This window comes from Scyliorhinus torazame, chromosome 3 (assembly GCF_047496885.1).
Source record: "Scyliorhinus torazame isolate Kashiwa2021f chromosome 3, sScyTor2.1, whole genome shotgun sequence".
Lineage (NCBI taxonomy): Eukaryota > Metazoa > Chordata > Chondrichthyes > Carcharhiniformes > Scyliorhinidae > Scyliorhinus > Scyliorhinus torazame.
In genome coordinates this window covers 61595760-61621282 of record NC_092709.1, presented here as the reverse complement: position 1 = coordinate 61621282, position 25523 = coordinate 61595760, and the positions used below count along the sequence as shown (strand labels likewise).

At 45.8% G+C, this 25523-nt stretch overlaps 1 protein-coding gene across 10 annotated transcripts in view; it reads left to right on the top strand.

Annotated features, from left to right (window-relative positions):
• kiaa1109 (KIAA1109 ortholog) overlaps positions 1-25523 on the top strand; it is a 626997-nt gene that overhangs the window by 127985 nt on the left and 473489 nt on the right. For all 10 annotated transcript variants that reach the window (XM_072495716.1, XM_072495713.1, XM_072495719.1 and 7 more), the window contains exons 12-14: positions 2079-2235; positions 10028-10106; positions 10550-10641. In XM_072495716.1, the coding sequence (XP_072351817.1) occupies positions 2079-2235; positions 10028-10106; positions 10550-10641 (328 nt within the window). The remainder of the gene's footprint in view (positions 1-2078; positions 2236-10027; positions 10107-10549; positions 10642-25523) is intronic.

Genomic DNA, 25523 nt, shown 5'->3' with positions numbered 1-25523 from the left:
TTCCTTCTGTTTGGTCCCTGGCAAACACTGGAGAAAAATATTCTGCCATTTTGCTGCCTGTACCTATGAGTTTACCTTTACGTCATTGAATGCTGAACAACTCCCAGTTTGAATCTCTGATGAATAACTTCTACTTCTGATTGATCTCAACTCTATTCACTCACCTTTATTCCATATTCCCCTGTATCCTTACATGGCAACAATTTATTAATCTCACCCTCCAAAAATTGACATTGACTTAACATCTGAAGCCCTTTCAGAGTATTGTGTCGCAGATTTCCATTGCTCTTTGTGTGAAAAAGTGATTCCCGATTTTGGTCATAAATGGCTTAGCTATAAACTTAAGATTATACAGTATTTTTCCCCCACCAGAGTAAATAGTTTATTTCTATCTATCTTATTGAATTCAGTGTTAATTTCTTCCCTCAAGCTATGTGAAGCATATTGGGAGCCTTTTGTATGTTAAAGGAGTTGTATAATACACATTGCTGTTGTAAATTATGCTATATTTGTGTATGTCCACATGCAAAAAATTTGTTATTTTCCGAATTAAATCTATGGAGTGCTTTTGAGGTACTATATTTATCACTGGACATTTAAGAATACATCAATGCAGTAAAGGACAGTAGCAGCGTGCATAAATATGTTTTCTAGGTTTGATTTTTAAATCAACCAATAGTGGATTTGAAACTGTTTATTTGTTTCATTTAAATACCACAAAACACAAGTTGTGTTTCCTGTATTGCTATTGTTATATTGTACCTCGTGATGTACTATCTTCAGTGGTACAAGCAGTGGGCTGCAGCTCCACCAGTTGCTTTATTGTAAAATGGAAAGCACAGAGTTCTGTACATGTTCAGTCAAACATGTGCAGTGTTGTTTGTTGGTCTCTAGGTTTCAGAGAGCATTGAAAAAGGAGTTGAGCAAAAGTTTCCTATCATGACAATCTTTTTTTGTTTCAACAAAATTAATAATAATAATAATATCGCTTATTGTCACAAGTAGGCTTCAATAAAGTTACTGTGAAAAGCCCCTAGTTGCCACGTTCCGGTGCCTGTTCGGGGAAGGTGAGATTAAGCAGTATTAATTGACATGAGATCCTCTTGTATTGATATAAATAACTTTGATTTCATATCATAACCGTTGTCCAATTTTTTGGAGAAAAGATTTGGATGGAAGCTGGTGATAATTCTAATTTCTTATTTATACCTCCTCTAGATGCATCTATTGTTTCTTTTCCCATCACATTACCAACTCTGATTGCATTGCACCATCATCCCTTTTGTCCTTCAACTTTTTCTCTACATAGATGCTGCCTGACCTGCTGAGTATTTCTAGTGTTTTTGTTTTCTTTCAGATTTCCAACCTCTGCAGTATTTTTGTTTATAGTGCAGGCTCGCATCAATATCACCTTCGCACCACCATTTTACTCTGATATGCTGTTCAATAAATAGGTGGCTACAGTGATTTCATCACTGGAAGTTTTTTTTAAAGTTTGAGAGATTTGTTGGGGGGGATTTGATGAATACATGTTCTTACCGATTCAAAACTTCTAATAAAAGTAATTAAGTGAACCTAATTTTAGTGAAGGTGATTGCGGGGAGTAGGTTCTGCAGAGGGATGATTTGAATTTTATCCATTTGTAAAGGGAGGAAGAAGAGGTTTTTGACTCTGATGAATGATGAGTGTATATGAATAATACTCGCATACAATTCCTGTATGTTATTTTGATGAATGTTACTCAAAAGTATTTTCTTTCTGTTTTGCTTGTGTATTTCATTGTTGGTATTATAGCTAATTGATTAGTAGAGGTTAAAGTAGTTAACCTTAGGTGTTACGGTGCAAATCATGTTTGAAAAGAGTACTAAAATACTTGAGTATTGTGCTGTGTATATCTGTAGTTTATAGAAATGCACATTATGTGAATGTGTTTTATGCATGATATGTAGAATGTGTCAAAAAGTGTAGCAAGAAACAAAGATAATATATCATTCTGCTATATGGTCACTGCAGTTCACCACTTTCTTTTCTATTTTAAAGTAAAATTGACATTTCAAATGCTTTGTGTTTTGTTGCAGGGAATGTTTATGGAAGTTTTTCTTTCCAGCTGACTATCAGACACTGAAGGTCACTGAATTAGCAAAGCCTAGAAAGCCAAGGCAGATTCTTGCATTTGAACTACGCATGAATATCATTGCAGATGCCACCATTGATTTACTTTTTACGAAGAATCGGGTAAGCGCAATCAACTTAATTGCACATCATCAGCAATCATTTTATAGGGTATGTCATATGTCAGAACTAAGACAGAGAGCTAATTAGAAAGCATAGCAGGTTGTAACGTCTGTGGGGTTTGTAACACCTGTTATATCACCATTTTATCAAGGACAGATGGCTTGATGGTCAGGGAGTCCAAGGTGTTGGGGTAAATTGGGCTTATTGCTGGATCCTTGGTGAATACAGTGTGAGGTATCAGTGCAGAGCTAATGTGGCATGATTGCTAGTGAAGTACGCTAAGAATTATGATGTTCAATAAATATTATAATCTTCAGGAATTGTTGGATTATGAAGAACAGCAACATCTTAAAAGGGAGTTAACTTGGTAGTACACAAGGTGGGATAGTCTCCCTCTGTCACTGGCAGGTCGGGTACAGTCGGTTAAATTGAACGTGTTGTTTCGATGTCTGTTAATTTTCCAATGCCTGCCGATTTTCCTGCCAAAGGCATTTTTTAGAGAGATTGAAAGAATGATTACGTCGTTCATATGGGGAGGGAAGGTGGCCAGAGTTAGAAAGGTGCTGCTACAGAGGGGAAGGCAGGCAGGGGGCTTGGGTCTTTTGAACCTGATGTATTATTACTGGGCAGCGAATGTGGAGAAGGTGCGGAGCTGGGTCAGATGGGTTGATGCCCAGTGGGTCAGAATGGAGGAGAGTTTGTGTAGGGGATCGGGATTGAAGACGCTAGCAACAGCTCCGCTCCTGACGGCCCCGGGGAAATACTCAGGGAGTCCAGTAATAATAGCTTCATTGAGAATTTGGAGGCAGTTTCGCCCACATTTCGGGATGGGGGCACCACAGATTTGAGCCAGGGAAGTGGGATGGAAATTTTCAGAAATGGGAGGAGAAGGGGATGAAGAGACTAATTTTGTTTCTTGGGGGTCGGTTTGCAGGTTTGAAGGAGCTGGGAGCGAAGTATGGGTTGGAGCAGGGGGAAATGTTTAGATACATGCATGTTCGAGATTTTGCCAGGAAGGAGATACAGAGTTTCCGGTGGAGCCGGCCTCCACTTTGCTGAAGGAGGTGCTGACGACAGGGGGACTGGAGAAGGGGTTAGTGTCGGCGGTTTACAGGGCTATTTTGGAAGAGGAGAAGGCACCACTGGAAGGGATCAAAGCAAAGTAGGAGGAAGAGTTGGGGGAGGGTATGGAGGAGGGGTTCTGGTGTGAGGTGCTCCGGAGAGTGAACGCCTCCACCTCTTGCACGAGGTTGGGGCTGATACAGCTGAAGGTAGTATATAGAGCACACCCCACAAGGGCAAGGATGAGCCAGCTCTTTGAGGGGGTAGAAGATGTGTGTGAACGTTGTGGGGGGAAGGGGGAGGGGGGGGTCCGCAAATCACATATGTTTTGGTCCTGTCCAAAGTTGGAAGATTACTGGAAGGAGGTTTTTAGGGTAATTTCTAAAGTGGTGCACGTGAAACTGGACCCGGGCCCTCGGGAGGCCATATTCGGGGTGTCGGACTAGCCGGGGCTGGAAACTGGTGCAGAGGCAGATGTTGCAGCCTTTGCCTCGTGGATCCCCAAAGGCAGATCCTGTTGAGATGGAGAGCAGCCTCTCCACCCTGAGCCCTGGTGTGGCGGGAGGACCTGTTGGAATTCTTGATTCTTGAGAAGGTTAAGTTTGAACTGAGGGGAAGGATGGAGAGGTTCTACAATTCAAGGACGTTATTCATTATGCACTTTCAAGAATTGGAGAACATCGAACATTAGTGGGGGGGCGGGGGGGGGGGAGGGGCGGGGTTGGGGGATGGGGGACTGTTTGTGTTAATGGTGACTATGGTGTGATTCGTGATTGCTTTTTGTTTATGTTAACATACGGGCAGTTGTTTGGGGGTTGGTGGGAGGATGGCATTGTTGTTGTTGATATGGGGATTGACATTATATTCGTTACTGCTTATTCTTTATTGTTGGTGGGAGCAAATCTGGGAGAAAATGTGAAAAAGGAGGAGAATAAAAATAGTTTAAAAAGAAACTTGGTAGTACTCATACCGTTGGAACACAGCAAAAATCACAGTTTCAATTAAAAAAATGTGATTTGCTCCCACAAGAAGTTTTTGGCAATCTGAACCTTGCCTCGAATCACTGTTCCCATTTCCATCTGAATTTGTGTATCTGAATTCAGATACAGATGTGAGCTTTTGTACAAATACCAGAATATTGCAGACATGAAAACAAAACAGAAAATGTTGAAGACATTAATTATTCCAAAAGTAATTAATCTGAAGAATGATTATACCTGAAACATTAACATTTTTACATTATTTACAGGTGCTCTCCAAGTGGGAGTGGTTCCAGCATTGATGTCCTTGCTCCACAAGTTATTTGCTGTGTAATTTTTTGGATTTCTAATGTCCAGTAAAAAATGGAATTTCGTTGTAAAAAGAATCATAGAATTTACAGTGCAGAAGGAGGCCATTCGGCCCATCGAGTCTGCACCAGCTCTTTGAAAGGGCACCCTACCCAAGCCCACACCTCCACTCTATCCCCATAACCCAGTAACCCCACCCAACACTAAGGGCAATTTTAGACACTAAGGGCAATTTAGCATGGCCAATCCACCTAACCTGCACATCTTTTTGGACTGTTGGAGGAAACCGGAGCACCCGGAGGAAACCCACGCTCACATGGGGAGAACGTGCAGACTCCGTACACAGTGACCCAAGCCGGGAATCGAACCTGGTACCCTGGAGCTGTGAAGCAATTATGCTAACCACCATGCTACAGTGCTACCCATAATAATCGCTTGTCACAAGTAGGCTTCAATGAAGTTACTGTGAGAAGCCCCTAGTCGACCCATTCCGGCGCCTGTTCGGGGAGGCCGGTACGGGAATTGAACCCGCGCTGCTGGCCTTGTTCTGCATTACAAGCCAGCTGTTTAGCCCATTGTGCTAAACCAGACCCTATGCGAATACTCAGCAGGTCAGGCAGTATTTGTGGAGAGAGACACAGAGTTAACGTTTTGAGTGAAATATGACTTCAGAACTCAAGGGGAAGAGCCATATTTGACTGGAAACATTAGCTTTGTATGTCCACAAATGCTGCTAGACCGGCTGAATATTTTTAAAATTCATTTACGGGATGTGGGCATCACTGGTTAGTCCAGCATTTATTGCCCATCCTTAGTTGTCCTTCAGAAGGTGGTAGTGAGTTACCTTCTTGAACTGCTGCAGTTCTTCAGGTGTAGGTACACCCACTGTGCCGTTAGGGAGGGAGTTCCAGGATTTTGTCCCAGCGACAGCGAAGGAACGGCGATATATTTCCAAAGCAGGGTGGTGAGTGACTTGGAGCGAAACTTCCAAGTGGTGAGGTTCCCAAGTACCTGCTGCTCTTGTCCTTCTAGATGGTGGTGGTCGTGGGTTTGGAAGGTGCTGACAAAGGAACCTTGGTGAGTTACTGCTGTGCACCTTGTAGATGGTACACAAGGCTGCCTCTGTTGGTAGTGGAGGATTTTAAATGTTTATGGAAGGAGGAACAATGAAGCCGGCTGTTTTGTCCTGGTGTTGAGCTTCTTAATTGTTGTTGGAGCTGCACTCATCCAGGCAAGTGGAGAGTATTTCATTACACACCTGACTTGTGCTTTGTAGATGGTTGACAGACTTTGGGAGGTCAGGAGGTGAGTTACTCGCCGTGGGATTCCAAGTCTTTGACCTGCCCTGGTATCCACAGTATTGAAATGGCTTGTTCAGTTCAGTTTCTGATCAATGGTAACCCCCAGGATATTGATTGTGGGGGATTTAGCAATGGTAATACCATTGACTGTCAAGGGGCGATGGTTAGATCCTCTCTTGTAGGAGATGGTCATTGCCTGGCACTTGTGTAATGCGAATGTAACTTGCCACTTGTCAGCCCAAGCCTGGATATTGTCCAGGTCTTGCTACATTTGGACATGGGCTGCTTCATTATCTGAGGAGTCGCGAATGGTGCTGAACATTGTGCAGTGATCCGCAAATATCCCACTTATGATGGAAGGCAGGTCATTGGTGAAGCAGCTGAAGATGATTGGGCCTAGGAGAACAGTATTCCTAGCACTTCGTTCTGACGTCAAGTTTCCACTATCCTTAAAAATTTTGTTGCTTGGCATCCTGCTTGACTTTTATTATGGGTCGTGGAGCCTCTCCACTGCTGTGATCCATTGCTTTCAAGTCTTCTTCAGCTATAATTTTACATGCTTTGCTGAGTTTTTAATTCCATCTTTTGGAACTAGTAAATTTGATCTAGAGGAGGCAGAGATTAGGTTGCGTCATTTAAATATAGGAAGCATTCTGTTGTCCTTCTGATTGTTCCAGAGAATCGTCGTGCTGGAGCCACATTGTCCAATCAGAGCCTCCATATGGAAAAACGCAAGTTATTTTTTAAAGACAAAAACAAGATGTTGTGGATGCAGGAAATTTGAAATAAAGATTAAAAATGCTGGAAATACTCAGCAGGTCTGACAGTACCTGGAGAAAAAAGCGGAGTTAATGTTTCCACAAAAGCTGCTAGACCTGCTGAGCAGAAATAAGTAATGTTAGGTTGAAAAACACATTTAAAATTTTATGCGTTTGAAATAATATTTTATAACTTTGAATGAAAGAAACCCCTCTATACATTAGCATGGAAATTATTGCCCAGATTTTGCAAGGCACCTCACAGCATGTGCTGTTAGTTATATTTGTTTGTGCATGTTTAGGTTTGAATAATTTTATCCATATAGCTGTTAAAAATGCAAATTGAAAGTGCAACAGGGCAGCTGTGGAACAATGGAACAGTAAGTATCTTTCCTTAACAAATGAGTTAAAGGATTGAGAAACCAAACAAAGGACTGAAGTGGGGATGTGAACTAGAATGGTGAATGTAATGACAAATTTGGTACAGAAAGGAACATAGAGTGGAAAAGAGCCTTTGGACTGAGAGGGAGAAACACACCATGTCGAAGGTTCTGCATATGGAATTGGAGCCGGGTCCCCTAGGGGTGTCAGAACTGCCGGAGTTGCAGACAGGAGCGGGGGCAGACGTCTTGGCCTTCGCCTCATTGATCGCTCGCAGGCGGGTCCTGTTGGGGTGGAGGTCAGTTTCTTCCCCTAGTGTCTCGGCGTAGTTGGGTGATCTGTTGCAGTTTTTGGCCTTGGAAAAGATAACATTTGATCTGAGAGGGGCAGATGAGGGGTTCCAGCAGAGGCGGGGGGGGGGGTTATTTTACACATTGGAGTCCTGGGGCGTCATTCTCCGACCCCCCGCCGGGTCGGAGAATGGCCGTTGGCCGCTGTGAATCCCGCCCCCGCCGAAGTCTCCGGTACCGGAGATTGGGCGGGGGCGGGAATCGGACCGCGCCGGTTGGAGGGACCCCCCGCTCAATTCTCCGGCCCGGATGGGCCGAAGTCCCGCCCAGAAATTGCCTGTCCCGCCGGCGTAAATCAAAGCTGGTATTTACCGGCGGGACCAGGCGGCGTGGGCGGGCTCCGGGGTCCTGGGGGGGGCGCGGGGCGATCTGACCCCGGGGGTGCCCCCACGGTGGCCTGCCCGCGATCGGGGCCCACCGATCCGCGGGTGGGCCTGTGCCGTGGGGGCACTCTTTCCCTTCCGCCTCCGCCACGGCCTCCACCATGGCGGAGGCGGAAGTGACTCTCCTCACTGCGCATGCGCGGGAAACTGTGAGCTGACGCTCCCGCGCATGCGCCGCATTTCCGCGCCAGCTGGCGGGGCAACAAACGCCATTTCCGCCAGCTGGTGGGACGGAAATCCCTCCGGCGTCGGCCTAGCCCCTCAATGTTGGGGCTCGGCCCCCAAAGATGTGGAGCATTCCGCACCTTTGGGGCGGCGCGATGCACGTCTGATTGGCGCCGATTTGGGCGCCAGTCGGCCGACATCGCGCCGTTGGGGGAGAATTTTGACCCTGGTTGCTGCCAAGGGGTTGGGGGGGTTGGGGGGGGAATGCGTCGGGTACTGCTTGTGTACGGATGTTGAACATGTTGAATAAAAATATTCTCAAAAAAAACCAATCTGTCACATTGTTAAAGGGTAACAAGGCGGTAATAATTGTAGACTTTCTGTGGTGCGTTCATTGGGCAATTAATTTGCAAATGTAGCAATTTCAGGAATATCACAGGAAGGTTAAACGCGAGTTGCCGTTTTTGTGAAGCTAAATGGCATAGTAATGCAAATAGACTAATAACTTGTGACAATTTGAAAATAACTGGATATAGTTTCCTTGCTACAGGTTAGTAGTTGATTTTCATGTATTAGTCAGGCACCATTAAAATCTGGCACTATATATGGAGTTTCTTGATGTCGCAGCAGAACTTGTGTGGCCGAGCTCTATGGATCTTTGTCAGAGTGGCAAGAAAGGATCTAATACTTACCTTAATTAAGGGCGCAACCTAATGGAAAAGTTTCTAAGTGTCATTTGTGGTGTGTTTTTCTTGAAGTGCCCTGCCGGCCAGTTTCTCCGCCGCTTTCTAACCACACACAGTCACTTTTTTGGGCCCTAGGGAGTTTCTCACCTGTTTAACCCACACTTAGAATTATTTTCATCACTGGAGGCTGAACTTTCTGGCCAGACTGGCTCCTCCGAGATCGGGCCGCCGTTTAGAAAGGGTGGCCCGATCTCAAAGTGATGTTGTGGGTCTCCCACACCCCCCACTATTGGCATTACTCCATACCCCCTAAGTGATGACACCCACTTTGGGGTCCTGGCATCACCCCCTCTTCAGGCCCCTCCCCACACCCTCTTACGGGCTCTTCCTTCCAGGCCCCCCACTGTTCAACCGCCCATCCCCCAACTACCCAGAGGCCCCTTCTTACCTGCCCTGCACCATCCCCACCCCATATTTCCCCCTCCACCCCCTTTCATGTGTGTGGACCCCCCTCAGGCCCTGACCCTTGGCAGTACCACCCGGTCACCCTTGCACCGGCACTCTGGCTCCCCGACAGTGCTCATGCCAGCTTTGCAGTGTCACCCCGGCACCTTGCTAATGACAGGGTGACCAAGATGCCCACATTCCATGGGGAAGACCAGAGAGCCACCCTGCACTGTCCCTGTCCACTGACCCAAGGGCCACCAGTTGCCCGGGAGACCCCTCCCCCCTCCCCCCTGGCCGCGGGTGCTGTTCCCCTGGTCCACATTTGGGTGGAGCAGTACTGAACGACTCCCAGCTGGGGCCTCCTTGGAGAGCTTGTCTAAGTAGGTTTAAAACCTACTGAAGTGAGCGTGGCTTGGTCAGGCCCGTTGTGGGCAGGATCCTGATCTCTACGCCTCATGTGATATGGATAGATCTCGCGAGACATGCTGGCTGCCAGAAAGCCTGCAGGAGGCTTCACTAGGCATCCATCGGCCACACCATTCTCCCGGTCGAGCACGATGCGGCCGGTAGATGTGCCCGAGGGGGGGGGGGGGGGGTGGGGGTGGGCGGGGGGCGGATGGGCTGAATTAGTTGGTTTTCTACTTCTGATCACTGTGCCACTGTGTCTCTGTCAATGCTCGCAAGTAGATAACAGCCACTTCAGCAAGGAAGTAGTGAACTGTATGCCAGAAAGGATGCAAGCTTTCAGGAGCGGATGGAGAAAACAAAGTAAAACCATGAATTATTTTTGTGGTGCTAATACTGTTTCCCCTGTTTTGCTGGATAAATACTGCTGAACAGAAAGCAAATAGTGATGTTGGCGATTCAGACAAGTGCCTAGAAATGATTTATGTAGTTTAACAAATATTTATTCTGGATTTGAATGTAGTGTAATATTTAAAATGCATAATGCAATATATGTTTATTTTAGGAGACCAATGCCATACATGTAAATGTTGGAGCAGGTTCATATCTGGAAGTTAATGTTCCTATGACAGTAAGTGAAAATGGTAAGCATCTGACCACATTTTCAAACATTCCTTTATATTCTAAAAGACACTGGTGTGTTATGAAAATGCCCATTTTGGATTGTGGAAAATTTATTTGAAGAAATGTACTGGAATGCTTTAATTTTAATATTTTAAAATAGGCATCCAAGGTTATATGGATCTGATTTTATTTAAGGCCGAGTTAAACAGATTTTTATTAGGCAGGGAAGTAAACGGTTATGTAGGGCAGACAGCAAAGTGAAGCTGAGGCCACAACCAGATCAGTCATGATCTTATTGAATTGTAGAGCTGACTCAAAGGACCAAATTGCCTAATCCTCCAATGTTACTATGTTATTGGCTATCAGGTAAGTGTCGGAGGAAGAAATGAAAAGTTATTTTTTCAAAGAACTATTGTTCTTACTACTAACTATATTTGTGTTGTGTGGATTTTTGATTCCATAGGCTTTTCACCAACAATTAAAGGTCAGCTTCTCCATGTGGATGCAACTAGTAGCATGCTGTATCGAACTCTGTTGGAGGCAGAAATGTTAGCTGTAAGTTTCTGTTTTAAATTTTTTGTAAGACTGTTCTGGGGTAAAAACTAACCGTTTAAAGTTTGGTACTGTAATAACAGGGAGTTAGGAGGGCAAAAAAGGTCACAAAATGTCCTTGGCAGACAGGATTAAGGAGAATCTCAAGGCATTTTATACGTATATTAGGAACAAGAGGGTAGCTAGAGAAAGAGTTGGTCCACTCAAGGACAAAGGAGGGAAATTATGTGTCGAACCAGAGGAAGTAGGTGAGGTCCTTAATGAGTATTTTGCATCGGTATTCACAAAGGAGAGGGACACATTGATTGATGGTGTCTCAGAGGGATGTGTAAACACTTTAGAACAGGTCGTTATTACGAGGGAGGAAGTGTTAGGTGTGTTAAAAAGCATTAAGGTAGACAAATCCCCAGGGCCAGCTGACAACTATACCAGATTACTGAGGGAGGCAAGAGATGAAATCTTTGTGTCCTCATTGGCCACAGGTGAGATCCCAGAGGATTGGAGGATAGCCAATGTTGTACCGTTATTTAAGAAGGGTTTGCAAAGATAATCCAGATAATTATAGGACAGTGAGCTTGATGTCAGTGTTAGTGAAATTGTTGGAAAAGATTCTCAGAGATAGGATCTATGCACATTTGGAAGTGAATGGTCTTAATAGCAACATACAGCATGGTTTTGTACAAGGGAGGTCATATCTCCCAAATTTGATTGAATTTTTTGAGGAGGTGACAAAAATGATTGACGAGGGAAATGCTGTGGATGTTGTGTACGTGGACTTTAGTAAACCATATGCTAATGTCCTTCATGGCAGGGTGGTGCAAAAGATTAGATCATATTGGGTCAGGGGTGAACTAGCTGGATGGATCCAGAACTGGCTTGGCCGTAGAAGACAGAGGGTAGCAGTAGAAGGATGTTTTTCCGAATGGAGGTTTGTAACTAGTGATGTTCCGTAGGGATCAGATCTGGGACCGCTGCTCTTTGAAATATATATATAAATGACTTGGAAGAAAGCGTAGCGGGTATGATTAACAAGTTTGTGAATGGTCCTAAGATTGCAGGAGTTGCGGAGAGTGATGAAGATTCCAGAGAATACAACTGGATATAGATAGGCTGCAAAAATTGGGCAGAGAAATGGGAGATGGAATTTAACCTGGACAAATGCGAGGTGATGCATTTTGGTAGATCCAATTCAGGTGGGAGTTATAAAATAAATGGCAGAACCATCAGGAGCATCGAGACATAGAGAGATCTGGGCGTGCAGGTCCACAGATCCTTAAAAATGGCAGCACAGGTGGAAATTGTGGTAAAGAAAGCATATGGCATGCTTGCCTTCATAGGACGGGGTATCGAGTATAAAGGCTGGAAAATTGTTACAATTATATAGAACAGTGGTTGGGCCACATTTGGAACACTGTGTCCAATTCTGGGTCACTGCACTAGCAGAAGGACATGGAGGCTTTGGAGAGAGTACAGAAAATGTTTACCAGGATGTTGCCTGGTATGGAGGGTATTAGCTATGAGGAGAGATTGAATAAACTAGGATTGTTCTCCTTAGAAACACGGAGGCCGAGGGGTGACCCGATAGAGGTTTATAAAATTATTTGGGGTACAAATAGGGTGAACAGTTGGAGGCTTTTTCCCAGGGCAGAAATTACAATTACAAGGGGGCACAAGTTCAAGGCGAGGGGGTAAAGGTTCAGTGGGGATGTGCAGGGTAAGTTTCTTTACACAGATGGGGGTGGTGCCCTGGAATGCACTGCCAAGTGAGGTGGTTGAGGCAGATACGTTAGTGACCTTTAAGACTTATCTGGATAGGCACATGAAAAACGGGGTATAGAAGGATACAGGTGGTTGGTCTTGATAAGACACGTGATCGGCGCAGGCTTGGAGGGCCGAAGGGCCTGTTCCTGTGCTGTACTGTTCTTTGTTCTTTGAATGAACAATTTTACTTTTGCGTAATTGGATGTTATAATCAGAACCTGAATTCTTTGTTTCTTTTTATTATGCATCTTTCATTTGCTCTACAAAAGTATGTGAATTGATGTTATTCCAGCTATGAAACTGATGAGACAGAGGATAACTTAGTTGTTTAGAGGTGCAACAGGTAAACACTTGTGTGGTTCATGCCAGTCAATGAATTATGAGTCGAATGGAAAGCTTGCACTATTATATTTTCGTACCTGATTTTCATTGAGTTTCCTGGTCGTGGCTGGATTGGTAGTAAGGTTCTGCAATTGGCAAAATCAGGCAGGGAATCTCGCCGTTTGTAATTCATTTTTAAAAATAAGAGAAAAAGAATTTTTCTGAAGTGTGCGTATGTATTGTAAGGGTCCTTCCTGTTTATTCCCTTAATTTTATTTTTGACGTTACATTTTTGATCCATGGAAGAATAATAAATAAATGGACATCTCACTTTAAGGCAAGCAGCCTGTATCTTTAATTCAATCAGGAAGAATCCGGAAGGCTGTGCTGGTTTAAACAGAAGCTGCAAACTGCCTGCTCCAAAGTGGGAGATGGGTTGGGACTCGGTTTGTTTGATTTGGCTGTTGGCCAAATGAATTGTCCCAAAAGGCTGTGCTCTGCTTGGTAACAGGTGGTGTTTGGATCTGATCCCACTAATATGCTTTCCAGAGTTTCAAGGTTTGAGTTTGGTTTCAGTTTTGATTCTGGTAGCATGATGAAGGGATGCAGCTAACTCTCTCTCAAAAGATCCAGTTAATTCCAGAAGGCCACTGCGAGGGCTGACTCTCTCTCTCTCGAAAGCCTCTGGGTGCTGTTTTCCTAGAACTACAGAGGCTTGAAGACAAACCACGAACTGAAAGCAAAGTTTAATGTGTAGTAAGGTGCTTCTCCAGGAAAGTTGTGAGTACTACAGAGTACCTGAATGAATGAATCTACAAAGAAGATCATTACAGGCTGTGAACCAAGACTTTAATCTGCAAGGTTGCTGTGATGAGAAGTGTGCTAAAACCATCAAAGAATCTTTCTTCCCTCCACTTACGATTTTTATCCCATTCCACCCCTCTTTGTCAGTCTTGTATGTGTGTCTCGAGGGTGGGGGCAAGTTAAAGTGGGTATTAGCTTGTCATTAACCAGTTGTATTTACTGCATATTCCATGATAATCCTTGTTATAAATAAAAAATAATCATGCGTACATTTACAAACCCGGTTACTGTGATTATCGGGCAGCCAAGGGCCAAAGATGTCCGGTATTTTAAAAAGAATTATTGGTTAATTCACTTGTGTTGTGACTCTGGGGCACATGGGGCTGGAATTGACTGTGCACTAGCCCAGAGTGTCTTGTCAATATATACATAACAAAGGAGAAAAGTAGAGTGTTATTGGGAAATGTATGTTACTAACATGAGCAAAAGAAGTTCTCTTTGGAGCAGTCACCAAGTCCTGACAGTATGAGGACACTTTTCAGCAGATAATATCTTTTAATGAAGTGTTCTGTCACTTCAGTTGTCACACTTCAATTGTGTGTTACTTCATTTATTTTCTCACTCATGTCACTGGACCCAACTCCTTCGACACAGACCTGCTGTCACTGGTCTTGAAAGAAATGTATTTGAAAGCAAAATTGATTAAAAGCGTTAAAGGTAATAAATCATCATCATGTGTGCTCTGCACAAAGGAAGGTCCTTGGTTTGGTCTTCTCCATGTGTCTCTATTCTTTGCCAGTCTTTTAATTTTCCAATAATTTTCTACAGCTTTCAAACCATCCAACATTAATATATTCTTCCTCTTTTTTTCTTGAAATCTTCCCTCTGTTCTCTCTCAAGTTCTGCCCTGCCCAATTTCTCAACATTTTCCTAATTACATTTAGCAAATGTATTTGTTCGTTCACTCTCCTCCGCACTTCATCATTGGTTACTTTGTCTATCCAGCTGATTCTCTCCATTCTCCTCAAACCCACATTTCCAAGCCATTTGGCAAGTCGGTCTCTTCTATCTTTAAGGTCCAGGTCACTCACCCATACATAAACCAACATTCTATTTTTTAAAAATGTTTTTATTAAGGCATTTATTTATATATACTCATCAAATACAACCAAAACGGACTTCCGGGTGCGGCGATGACCAGCTGAGTCGCACGTTTCGGCAGCTCCCGGTGAAACGGACTTTTGGGCTCTTGATAGGAGCCCCAACGGCAATTTTGACGGCTAAAAACACTGTGCGGTAAACCAGAAGGGAATCCCCCCTGGATACGGATGAAAAAAGGAGGAGAAAGTGGCCGGATTGCAGTGGATCCTTTAGAACAGCGGCAAGGAAGGCAAGCAAAAACCAAGATGGCGTCGGAAGGTGGCAGTTTAACATGGGGCCCTGAACAACAAGAGTTCTTGAAATGCTGTGTGGAAGAGCTCAAAAAGGAAATGAAGAAAGAGCTGTTGGCCCCGATACTACAGGCGATCGAAGGGCTAAAGGAGGAACAAAAGACCCAGGAGCGGGAGCTTCGGGTCGTGAAGGCAAAGGCAGCCGAGAATGAGGACGACATACAGGGCCTGGTGGTGAAGACGGAGACGCATGAGGCACATCAGAAACGATGTGTGGAAAAGTTGGAGGCACTGGAGAACAACGCAAGGAGGAACAACCTGAGGATTCTTGGTCTTCCTGAAGGTGCGGAGGGAGCGGACGTCGGGGCATATGTGAGCACGATGCTGCACTCGTTAATGGGAGCGGAGGCCCCGGCGGGTCCTTTGGAGGTGGAGGGAGCATACCGAGTGATGGCGCGAGGGCCGAGAGCAGGAGAAATTCCCAGAGCCATAGTGGTGAGATTCCTCCGTTTTAAGGATAGAGAAATGGTCCTTCGATGGGCAAAGAAAACTCGGAGCAGTAAATGGGAGAACGCGGTGATCCGCGTTTATCAAGACTGGAGTGCGGAGGTGGCGAGAAGGAGGGCGAGCTTTAATCGGGCCAAGGCGGTGCTTCATAAAAAGAAGATAAAATTTGGAATGCTGCAACCGGCAAGACTGTGGGTCACATATCGAGGGAGGCACCACTACTTTGAGACAGCGGATGAAGCGTGGACTTTTATTGTGGAAGAAAAACTGGAATGAGCGGGTTATTAAAAAGAACGTTTGAACAAAGTGGTGGGGCGAATGTGGGGGGCAAAGAGGGGGGTTAAAAAGGGGGGAAAGAGGAGTTTTATGTACTAATCCTGCGATGTGGTAACTTTTCTCTCTTCCACAGGTGGTGATGGGGGAGGAGGGGAGGTGGAGGAGATGGGGCGTTGGCCATTGGGGGCGGGGCCAAGGGAGAAGCGCGGGCTTGGTTCCCGCGCTATGATAATCATGGCGGGAATAGAGAAGCAGGAAGGAGGGGGCGTCGCACGGTACGAGCCGAGGTCACGGGGGGAAGCCGAGGTCGGCCAGAGTTTGCTGACTTCTGGGAGCAACATGGGGGGAGTAATTACGCTAGCGGGGGATCTAGCGGGGGGTGGGAGGGGGGAATTACTGGGTTGCTGCTGCTGGGGAGAGGGGGGAGCTGGTATGGGAGGGGATGGGCGGGGGGGCACCGCCTGGGGGAGATATAGCTGCGTGGGAACCGGGTGAGGAGCTGGAAAAAGGTGATGGCTAATCGACAAGGGTGGGCGGGGGGGGGGGGGGGGGGGGGGGGGGTAGGAAGCCCCCCAACCCGGCTGATCACGTGGAACGTGAGAGGGCTGAACGGGCCGATAAAGAGGGCACGGGTACTCGCACACCTTAAGAAACTTAAGGCAGATGTGGTTATGTTACAGGAAACGCACCTGAAACTGATAGACCAGGTTAGGCTACGCAAAGGATGGGTGGGGCAGGTGTTCCATTCGGGGCTAGATGAGAAAAACAGGGGGGTGGCTATATTAGTGGGGAAGCGGGTAATGTTCGAGGTAAAGACTATAGTTGCGGATAACGGGGGCAGATACGTGATGGTGAGTGGCAAACTACAGGGGGAGACGGTGGTTTTGGTAAACGTATATGCCCCGAACTGGGATGATGCCAATTTTATGAGGCGGATGCTAGGACGCATTCCGGACCTAGAGATGGGAAAGCTGATAATGGGGGGAGATTTTAATACGGTGTTGGAACCAGGGCTGGATAGGTCGAAGTCCAGGACTGGAAGGAGGCCGGCAGCAGCCAAGGTACTTAAAGATTTTATGGAGCAGATGGGAGGTGTAGACCCGTGGAGATTTAGCAGACCTAGGAGTAAGGAGTTCTCGTTTTTCTCCTATGTCCATAAAGTCTACTCGCGAATAGACTTTTTTGTGCTGGGAAGGGCGTTGATCCCGAAGGTGAGGGGAACGGAGTATAAGGCTATAGCCATTTCGGATCACGCTCCACACTGGGTAGACTTGGAGATAGGGGAGGAAACAGGAGGCCGCCCACCCTGGAGAATGACATGGGACTAATGGCAGATGAGGGTGTGTGTCTAAGGGTGAGGGGTGCATTGAAAAGTACTTGGAACTCAATGATAATGGGGAGGTCCAGGTGGGAGTGGTCTGGGAGGCGTTGAAGGCGGTGGTTAGAGGGGAGCTGATATCAATAAGGGCACATAAAGGGAAGCAGGAGAATAAGGAACGGGAGCGGTTGCTGCAAGAACTTTTGAGGGTGGACAGACAGTATGCGGAAGCACCGGAGGAGGGACTGTACAGGGAAAGGCAAAGGCTACATGTAGAATTTGACTTGCTGACTACGGGCACTGCAGAGGCACAATGGAGGAAGGCACAGGGTGTACAGTACGAATATGGGGAGAAGGCGAGCAGGTTGCTGGCACACCAATTGAGGAAAAGGGGAGCAGCGAGGGAAATAGGGGGAGTGTGGGATGAGGAAGGAGAGATGGAGCGGGGAGCGGAGAGAGTGAATGGAGTGCTCAAGACATTTTATAAAAAATTATATGAAGCTCAACCCCCGGATGGGAGGGAGAGAATGATGGGCTTCTTGGATCGGCTGGAATTTCCCAAGGTGGAAGAGCAGGAAAGGGTGGGACTGGGAGCACAGATCGAGGTAGAAGAAGTGGTGAAAGGAATTAGGAGCATGCAGGCGGGAAAGGCCCCGGGACCGGATGGATTCTCAGTCGAATTCTATAGAAAATATGTGGACTTGCTCGCCCCAGTATTGACGAGGACCTTTAATGAGGCAAAGGAAAGGGGACAACTGCCCCCGACTATGTCTGAAGCAACGATATCGCTTCTCTTAAAGAAGGAAATGGACCCGCTACGATGCGGGTCCTATAGACCTATTTCCCTCCTAAATGTAGATGCCAAGATCCTGGCCAAGGTAATGGCAATGAGAATAGAGGAATGTGTCCCGGGGGTTGTCCACGAGGACCAAACTGGGTTTGTGAAGGGGAGACAGCTGAACACGAATATACGGAGGCTGTTAGGGGTAATGATGATGGCCCCACCAGAGGGGGAAACGGAGATAGTAGTGGCGATGGATGCCGAGAAAGCATTTGATAGAGTGGAGTGGGATTATTTGTGGGAGGTGTTGAGGAGATTTGGTTTTGGAGAGGGGTATGTTAGATGGGTGCAGCTGTTGTATAGGGCCCCGATGGCGAGCGTGGTCACGAATGGACGGGGATCTGCATATTTTCGGCTCCATAGAGGGACAAGGCAGGGATGCCCTCTGTCCCCATTATTGTTTGCACTGGCGATTGAGCCCCTGGCGATAGCGTTGAGGGGTTCCAAGAAGTGGAGGGGAGTACTTAGAGGAGGAGAAGAACATCGGGTATCTTTGTATGCGGACGATTTGCTACTATACGTGGCAGACCCGGCGGAGGGGATGCCAGAAATAATGCGGATACTTGGGGAGTTTGGGGATTTTTCAGGGTATAAATTGAACATGGGGAAAAGTGAGTTGTTTGTGGTGCATCCAGGGGAGCAGAGTAGAGAAATAGAGGACCTACCGTTGAGGAAGGTAACAGGGGACTTTCGTTACCTGGGGATCCAGATAGCCAAGAATTGGGGCACATTGCATAGGTTAAATTTAACGCGGTTCGTGGAACAAATGGAGGAGGATTTTAAGAGATGGGATATGGTATCCCTGTCACTGGCAGGGAGGGTGCAGGCGGTTAAGATGGTGGTCCTCCCGAGATTCCTCTTTGTGTTTCAGTGCCTCCCGGTGGTGATCACGAAGGCTTTTTTTAAAAGGATTGAAAAGAGCATCATGGGTTTTGTGTGGGCCGGGAAGACCCCGAGAGTGAGGAAGGGATTCTTACAGCGTAGCAGGGATGGGGGGGTGGCTAGCACGACCGAGCCTAAGTGAGTATTATTGGGCCGCTAATATTTCAATGGTGAGTAAGTGGATGGGAGAGGAGGAGGGAGCAGCGTGGAAGAGATTAGAGAGGGCGTCCTGTAGGGGGACTAGCCTACAGGCTATGGTGACAGCCCCATTGCCGTTCTCACCGAGGAACTACACCACAAGCCCGGTGGTGGTGGCTACACTGAAGATTTGGGGACAGTGGAGACGGCATAGGGGAAAGACTGGAGCCTTGGGGGGGTCCCCGATAAGAAACAACCATAGGTTTGCCCCGGGGGGAATGGATGGGGGATATGGAATGTGGCAAAGAGCAGGAAAAGCGCAACTGAAAGATCTGTTTGTGGATGGGAAGTTCGCGAGTCTGGGAGCGCTGACCGAGAAATATGGGTTGCCCCAAGGGAATGCATTCAGGTATATGCAACTGAGGGCTTTTGCGAGACAACAGGTGAGGGAATTCCCGCAGCTCCCGACACAAGAGGTGCAGGACAGAGTGATCTCAAAGGCATGGGTGGGGGATGGTAAGGTGTCAGATATATATAGGGAAATGAGGGACGAAGGGGAGACTATGGTAGATGAACTAAAAGGGAAATGGGAAGAAGAGCTGGGGGAGGAGATCGAGGAGGGGCTGTGGGCAGATGCCCTAAGCAGGGTAAACTCGTCGTCCTCGTGTGCCAGGCTAAGCCTGATTCAGTTTAAGGTATTACACAGGGCGCATATGACTGGAGCACGGCTCAGTAAATTTTTTGGGGTGGAGGATAGGTGTGCGAGGTGCTCGAGAAGCCCAGCGAATCATACCCATATGTTTTGGTCATGCCCGGCACTACAGGGGTTTTGGATGGGGGTGACAAAGGTGCTTTCAAAAGTAGTGGGGGTCCGGGTCGAACCAAGCTGGGGGTTGGCTATATTTGGGGTTGCACAAGAGCCGGGAGTGCAGGAGGCGAGAGAGGCCGATGTTTTGGCCTTTGCGTCCCTAGTAGCCCGACGCAGGATATTGTTAATGTGGAAAGAAGCCAAGCCCCCGGGGGTGGAGACCTGGATAAATGACGTGGCGGGGTTTATAAAGCTAGAGCGGATTAAGATCGTTCTAAGGGGGTCGGCTCAAGGGTTCACCAGGCAGTGGCAACCGTTCGTCGAATACCTCGCAGAAAGATAGATGGAATGGAAAAAAGAAGGCAGCAGGAGCAGCCCAGGATCGGGGGTGGGGGGGGAGGAGGAGGAGGAACCAGAAGGACTCTCAGGGTTGTTAATATATACTGTATAATATGTATAGGTCGTTGCGACAGATAATTATATATTGGACTGTTAAATTATATTTTTGGAGAGTGTTACTTGTGATAAGGCAGCTGCCAATTAGGGTTAGTTTTCATTTTTGTTATTCATTATTTATTCATTTTTTGTTTATAAAATAGGTCATTGTTATGTGTGTTGTTATAATATTGTGTAAAGGATGCACAATGTACTGTGTTGGTTGACCAAAAATTTTCAATAAAATATTTATAAAAAAAAACCAAATACAACCAAAACCAAAAAGAGAACAAACAGGAAATCTCACTACAAATAAATATATGAACCACATTCTAAATCAAGCTCTTCACAAGTCACGGCATTGTTCATTTGGTTTTCCAGTTAGCAGCTGCCTTTGTTTACTAAATACAGAGCAAAACTTTCAGGACTAGTTCGCCAAAGGTCCAACTCTCATTATGGCTGTTAACTCTTGCGAGAGGGCCATAACTGGATTTGTGAGGGTGAGATCTCACTTTGAGATTTTCCCTGTCCCCTGGCAGTGGTGTAAACAGATTCAATCGGGGGGGGGGGGGGGGGGGGTGCAAACTTGATTGTCATGGATTAGAATTCATTTTAACATTGAATCTGCTTACACCATTTTTAAATCAGGGGGTTGGGGGCGAGGGGGGTGCTTTTAACTTCACTTTAAAAATGGCGCCCTGATCTCTGAACCCCTGTTTTGCTACGCCTCCATAATCTGGCTAGAAAAGGCAGCTGTGAAACCAGTGTGTTTCACTCTGCTTTTCTCGCCTGATCCAGCACTCTGTGCAATTTTTGGAAAATTCCACCCAGTCTTTCCCATTGCTATCCTTTTTCTTGTTTCTTGGTTGCATCCTCCATTTGTAGATATTATGCCTCCTAAATACTTGAATTCCTGCACCAAATCCAGTTCCTTTCCTTCTTAGAAAAATGCATATTTCATGGTGATTTGGAGATATGCATAACTTCCGTTGTGAAACTTTCATTCCAAAGTTCATGTCTGCTGTTACTAGTCTAGTACCAGTTCTTGTAATATTTTTTCTGTGCTTAATATAAAGTGCTTTGTTATCTGCTAATATAACTGATGTTAACATTTGCCAACATCCGGCACCCTGCCACTCCCCTCCAATTTTAACACTAGATTCGGTGTCTTCAAATGCTGCCTTAATCATAACTTCTGCATAGATATTAAAGGGGACTGGTGATAAACAACACCCTTGTCGAAGGTCCTCTTCCAATTACATATGGTTCCAACTCACCGTTGTCTACTCTCTGTTGCTGTTTGTCCCATGTATAGATTTTCTATGAGTTGTCTATTTCTCCAGTCTATTCCAGTGTTTTTCAGCACTGTCAAGAGCTTAATCCAGACATTAAAAAGTAAAATACTAAAGATGTTTCAAATCAATAACAAAATCAGAATGCTAGAAACAAACCGCTTCAGTTCTGAAGAAGAGTTTGTTCTCAAAATATGATCTTGTCTGTTTTCCGATGTTGATTGTTCTCCGTTTCCAGTATTTTCTGTTTTCGCTAAACCTAATTGAAGTTTTCATTAAACTCTTTGTTTGAGTTTAAACAGAATTTCTATCCTCCATTATGAAATGATGAATGAAGAGCACCAGTTGTTAGGATTTTATTGCCTTGAGTTTTGATTAAATTAGCAAGGCTGTTTGGTAGGTGACACGGAATATTGCTTTACTTAATTCTCCAGAACGGAGATAATCTGCCTCTGCTTTAGAGGCATAATGTTATGACCCTAATGTTTCATTGAAATCAGATGTTACATTTTTCAATTAGAAGTACACAGAGAAGGGAGAAGCCGTGGGCGATATATTTGGTTAGGCATTGCCCATTATTCAGCTGCTAATGGCTGATTGAGTCCTCAATCTGGAAAGTACGAAGCATGTCACCTTTCCTATTGAAGGAAAATTTAGGGTCTGAAACAGGCAATAACTAATTAGGAACCACAATAGGGTTGAACTGTTTGATATAGGTTTTTGTACCCTCTGCCTCTATTTATAAAGCCCATTGAAAGCTCAGGTTTCAGTATGATACACTTTATAATTGCAGCTTTGTCAGACAATTACACACATTCATGTCATGCAACTAGCTCTGTTTCTTTGAACCGTACCCTATGCAATATATGGATAGTGACATCCAAAACACTGGCTTTTTTTTAATAGAAAAATTTCATTTTGCATTGAGTGATAAATATTTTCTCATTTTTAATTGAAACTAACCACACTTACAAATGCCCAGCATGGAACATATAATAGGAGAGCAAAGTGCTGCAGATGATGGAAATCTGAAGTATAAACAAAAAAGGCTGCAAATAGCTTGCAGGCCAGACATCGGAGGTGGATTTACAATGAAACACATTGTGCCTAGGCACAGGGCCCTGACCAGTGGGCTGGGCATCCAACCAGAGACTGATTACTCTGCATTGGCTGATGGGTTTCAGTAGGCAATGCAGGGCAAAATTAAACTGGTGAGTCTGAAAGAACAGGAAAACACTGGTCTGAAACATACGCTGGGTTAACTTGAGGTTTGTGAATCGACCCAGGGCAGGCCTGCAATAGCGAGGCACCGAAAGCCACTATGTGGTGAGGTCAGCCGCCGAGCGAGGGGAGCAGGTGATGTGCGTGCATAGGCGACTTGGCCCAGGGTTGAGGGCAGGCCAGCAACTGCAAGTTGAGAGGTGCCGAATGCCACCATGAGGTGAAGTGAACCGTCGAGCGGAGCAGGCAAGGTGAGCAGGTTTACGACTTGACCAAAGGCAGGCCAAAGGCTACCACAGGGTGGGGTTAGCTACCGAGTTATGGGAGCTGGTGAGGCGAGTAGGTGACTCAACAGAGGACTGAAGCCAGGCCAGTAACAGTGAGGCTCTGAAAACCATCTCGAGGTGAGGTCAGCTGCCGAGGGGAGCAGCAGGCGACTCAACCCAGGGCTGAGGGCAGTCCAACAGCGAGGCACTGAAATCCACCAGGAGGTGAGGTCAGCAGCTGAGTGGAGCAGGCGAGGCATGCAGGTTTGCGACTGAACCAGGGCAGGCAAGCAACATTGATGGGTAGTCTACCACAATTGGCATTAATCTCACAGTGGTCAAATAAAGTATTCCGGGAGATTAGAACATTCCTGCTTCCTTGCTTGCCAGTATCCAGCCTGCACACGTGTATGCAGTTGACATCATCGTGCACTGCAACCTCAGCAGCAAATGGAAGAGGGGATGTGGGAGGAATGTTTGTTTGGTCTGCACCATTTTTGTTGCAGTCAGCTGATACACTGGGCCTGCGCTGTAGTGCCAGGAGGAAAATGCTTCTGATTAGGAATGGAACACCAGTCTGGAAGACCGTGGCAGAGCTCTGCTCTGAAGTGGATGGTAGGAGGAATTCACAGGTTCGAGAAGAATATTTTTGTCCCCAGTATAGAGCACATTGAATTGCACCTGTCTACATGTGACCTCCTGGACACCTTTACACTCCACAGGGTTGAAACTTTGTCACAATTTCTTGCATTGAAATAAAGGAAAGATTTCAAGGAAACTGTTTTGAAACACACTGTGGCATGATTTTCAAATAGCTTTCATGCCATGCTGTCGCCTTTCCGTGATATTACTTCCAAGAGCTTGCTGTGTCAATACTTCAAGAAGCTTTCCATGACATTATTTTCATAAAACAATTACTGATCAATTGCATGAGGTTGGAAGATAAACAAGCAAAATATTCACCAACCAATCGCTTCTCTGTTCCTATGAAGTCAGCCTTTGGTTCTGTCAGAAATTGTCTGCTGAGCTCTGGAGCCACAAATGTGACTGGATTGCATAGCTCTTCGAGGTGGTGGTTATATATCTGTGTCCTCCTTTCATCCTCTCCAATCTTACTTGGCACTTATTAGCTGAGGTCTGAATGTTGGCAGGGTCTTGTTGGATGCAGGCATGGATTGCTTCATTATCTGAGTATTTGTGAATGGCACTGAATGTTCTTTTCCATAAAAGCAGCTGGTGAAGGATCCAGCAGGAGCCAATTTTTACACACTTTTCTGAGCATTTGTTTTGTGAGTTTCTCATTGCACCTCCTAATCCAACGACCACAAATTCAGTTTGTTTATATTTACAGAGGCAAAAGTGAATCCCCAGTTAATGTCCACCACCTGCATATACATAAACACAACTAATATACAATTAACATTGTGCAATCATCAACGAACATCTCCATGTCTGATTATGTCAAAGAGAACATCATTGGTGAAGCAGCTGAAGACGATTGGGCTTGGAACACTGATCTGAGGAACTTCTACAGCAATGTCCTGAGACTGAGATGATTCGCCTCCAACAAAGATCTTCCCTTAATGCTGCTATGACTCCAGCTATTGGAATGTTTTCCTGGATTCTCACTGACGTTGATTTTTACCAGGTCTCCTTGATGCCCCACTTGGTCACATGCTGCCTTGATGTCAAAGGCAGTCATTGTCATGTCACCTCTGGAATGTAGCTCTTTTTTTCTTTGTTTGTAGCCTTAGTTTATTATCTCTGATTATGTCACCTTTGCTCACAAGTCGCCAGGTATCTTTCTGATACCGCCACGTGGTTCAAGCTCAAGTTATGATTAATAAGTCAGCACACCGCTTAGTAAGATTGAAATCAACGGTCATTTATTACATACAACAATTAATGCTTACACAATAATCCTACTATCTATATCGAAAGCTACCACTACTGGCCAATGCTTAACTTTAGGAAGGGCCCACCAGGTCAGGGAAACAAATGGCTTATCGAATCGGATCTGGCCTGCGGGATTCAAAAGGCTGATACGGGTCGATGGCTAGGAATCTCTATCTGGTAGCGATCGCTGGAGTCAAACTTACGGTTCTTTGCTGAAGGTTCTTGCGAAGGCTGCGAGCAGGTGAAGAAGGGAGAGAGAGAGAGAGAGAGAGAGATCTGAACTTGGCCCCTCACTTTATAGGGCCCAGGGGCTTCCCGCCTCTCGGGGCGGCCCTTGACCCTGAGTCCCAAGTGATTGGACTTGTTCCCAATCACTGGGTTCGATATGTCCAATAACGGGGCGATTCCTCGATCGGGGGGTGGTCGTTCACCTGTCTTTGTTTCGGCCACTGCAGGCGCCGACAGGTCTGGCCCGGCATTCAATTGCTAATATGTTGCAATTGTTCCCGGAAATAGCCAATTAAACTGCAGATGTCTGGGTTGATGTGCTGCTAATAGTCTTGAGTATCGATCTGGGCTGACTTCCCCAGAGCCGAATACGCTATTCTGTCTGCAGCTGTCCGTTTGTGTCCTGTTGGCTGCTTTTCCCATCAGCCTTTTCGGTTAGCCATTTTAAATCGGGTTTTGGCCAAATTAATAGGGAATCAGCCATTTTAGGAGGCTACAGT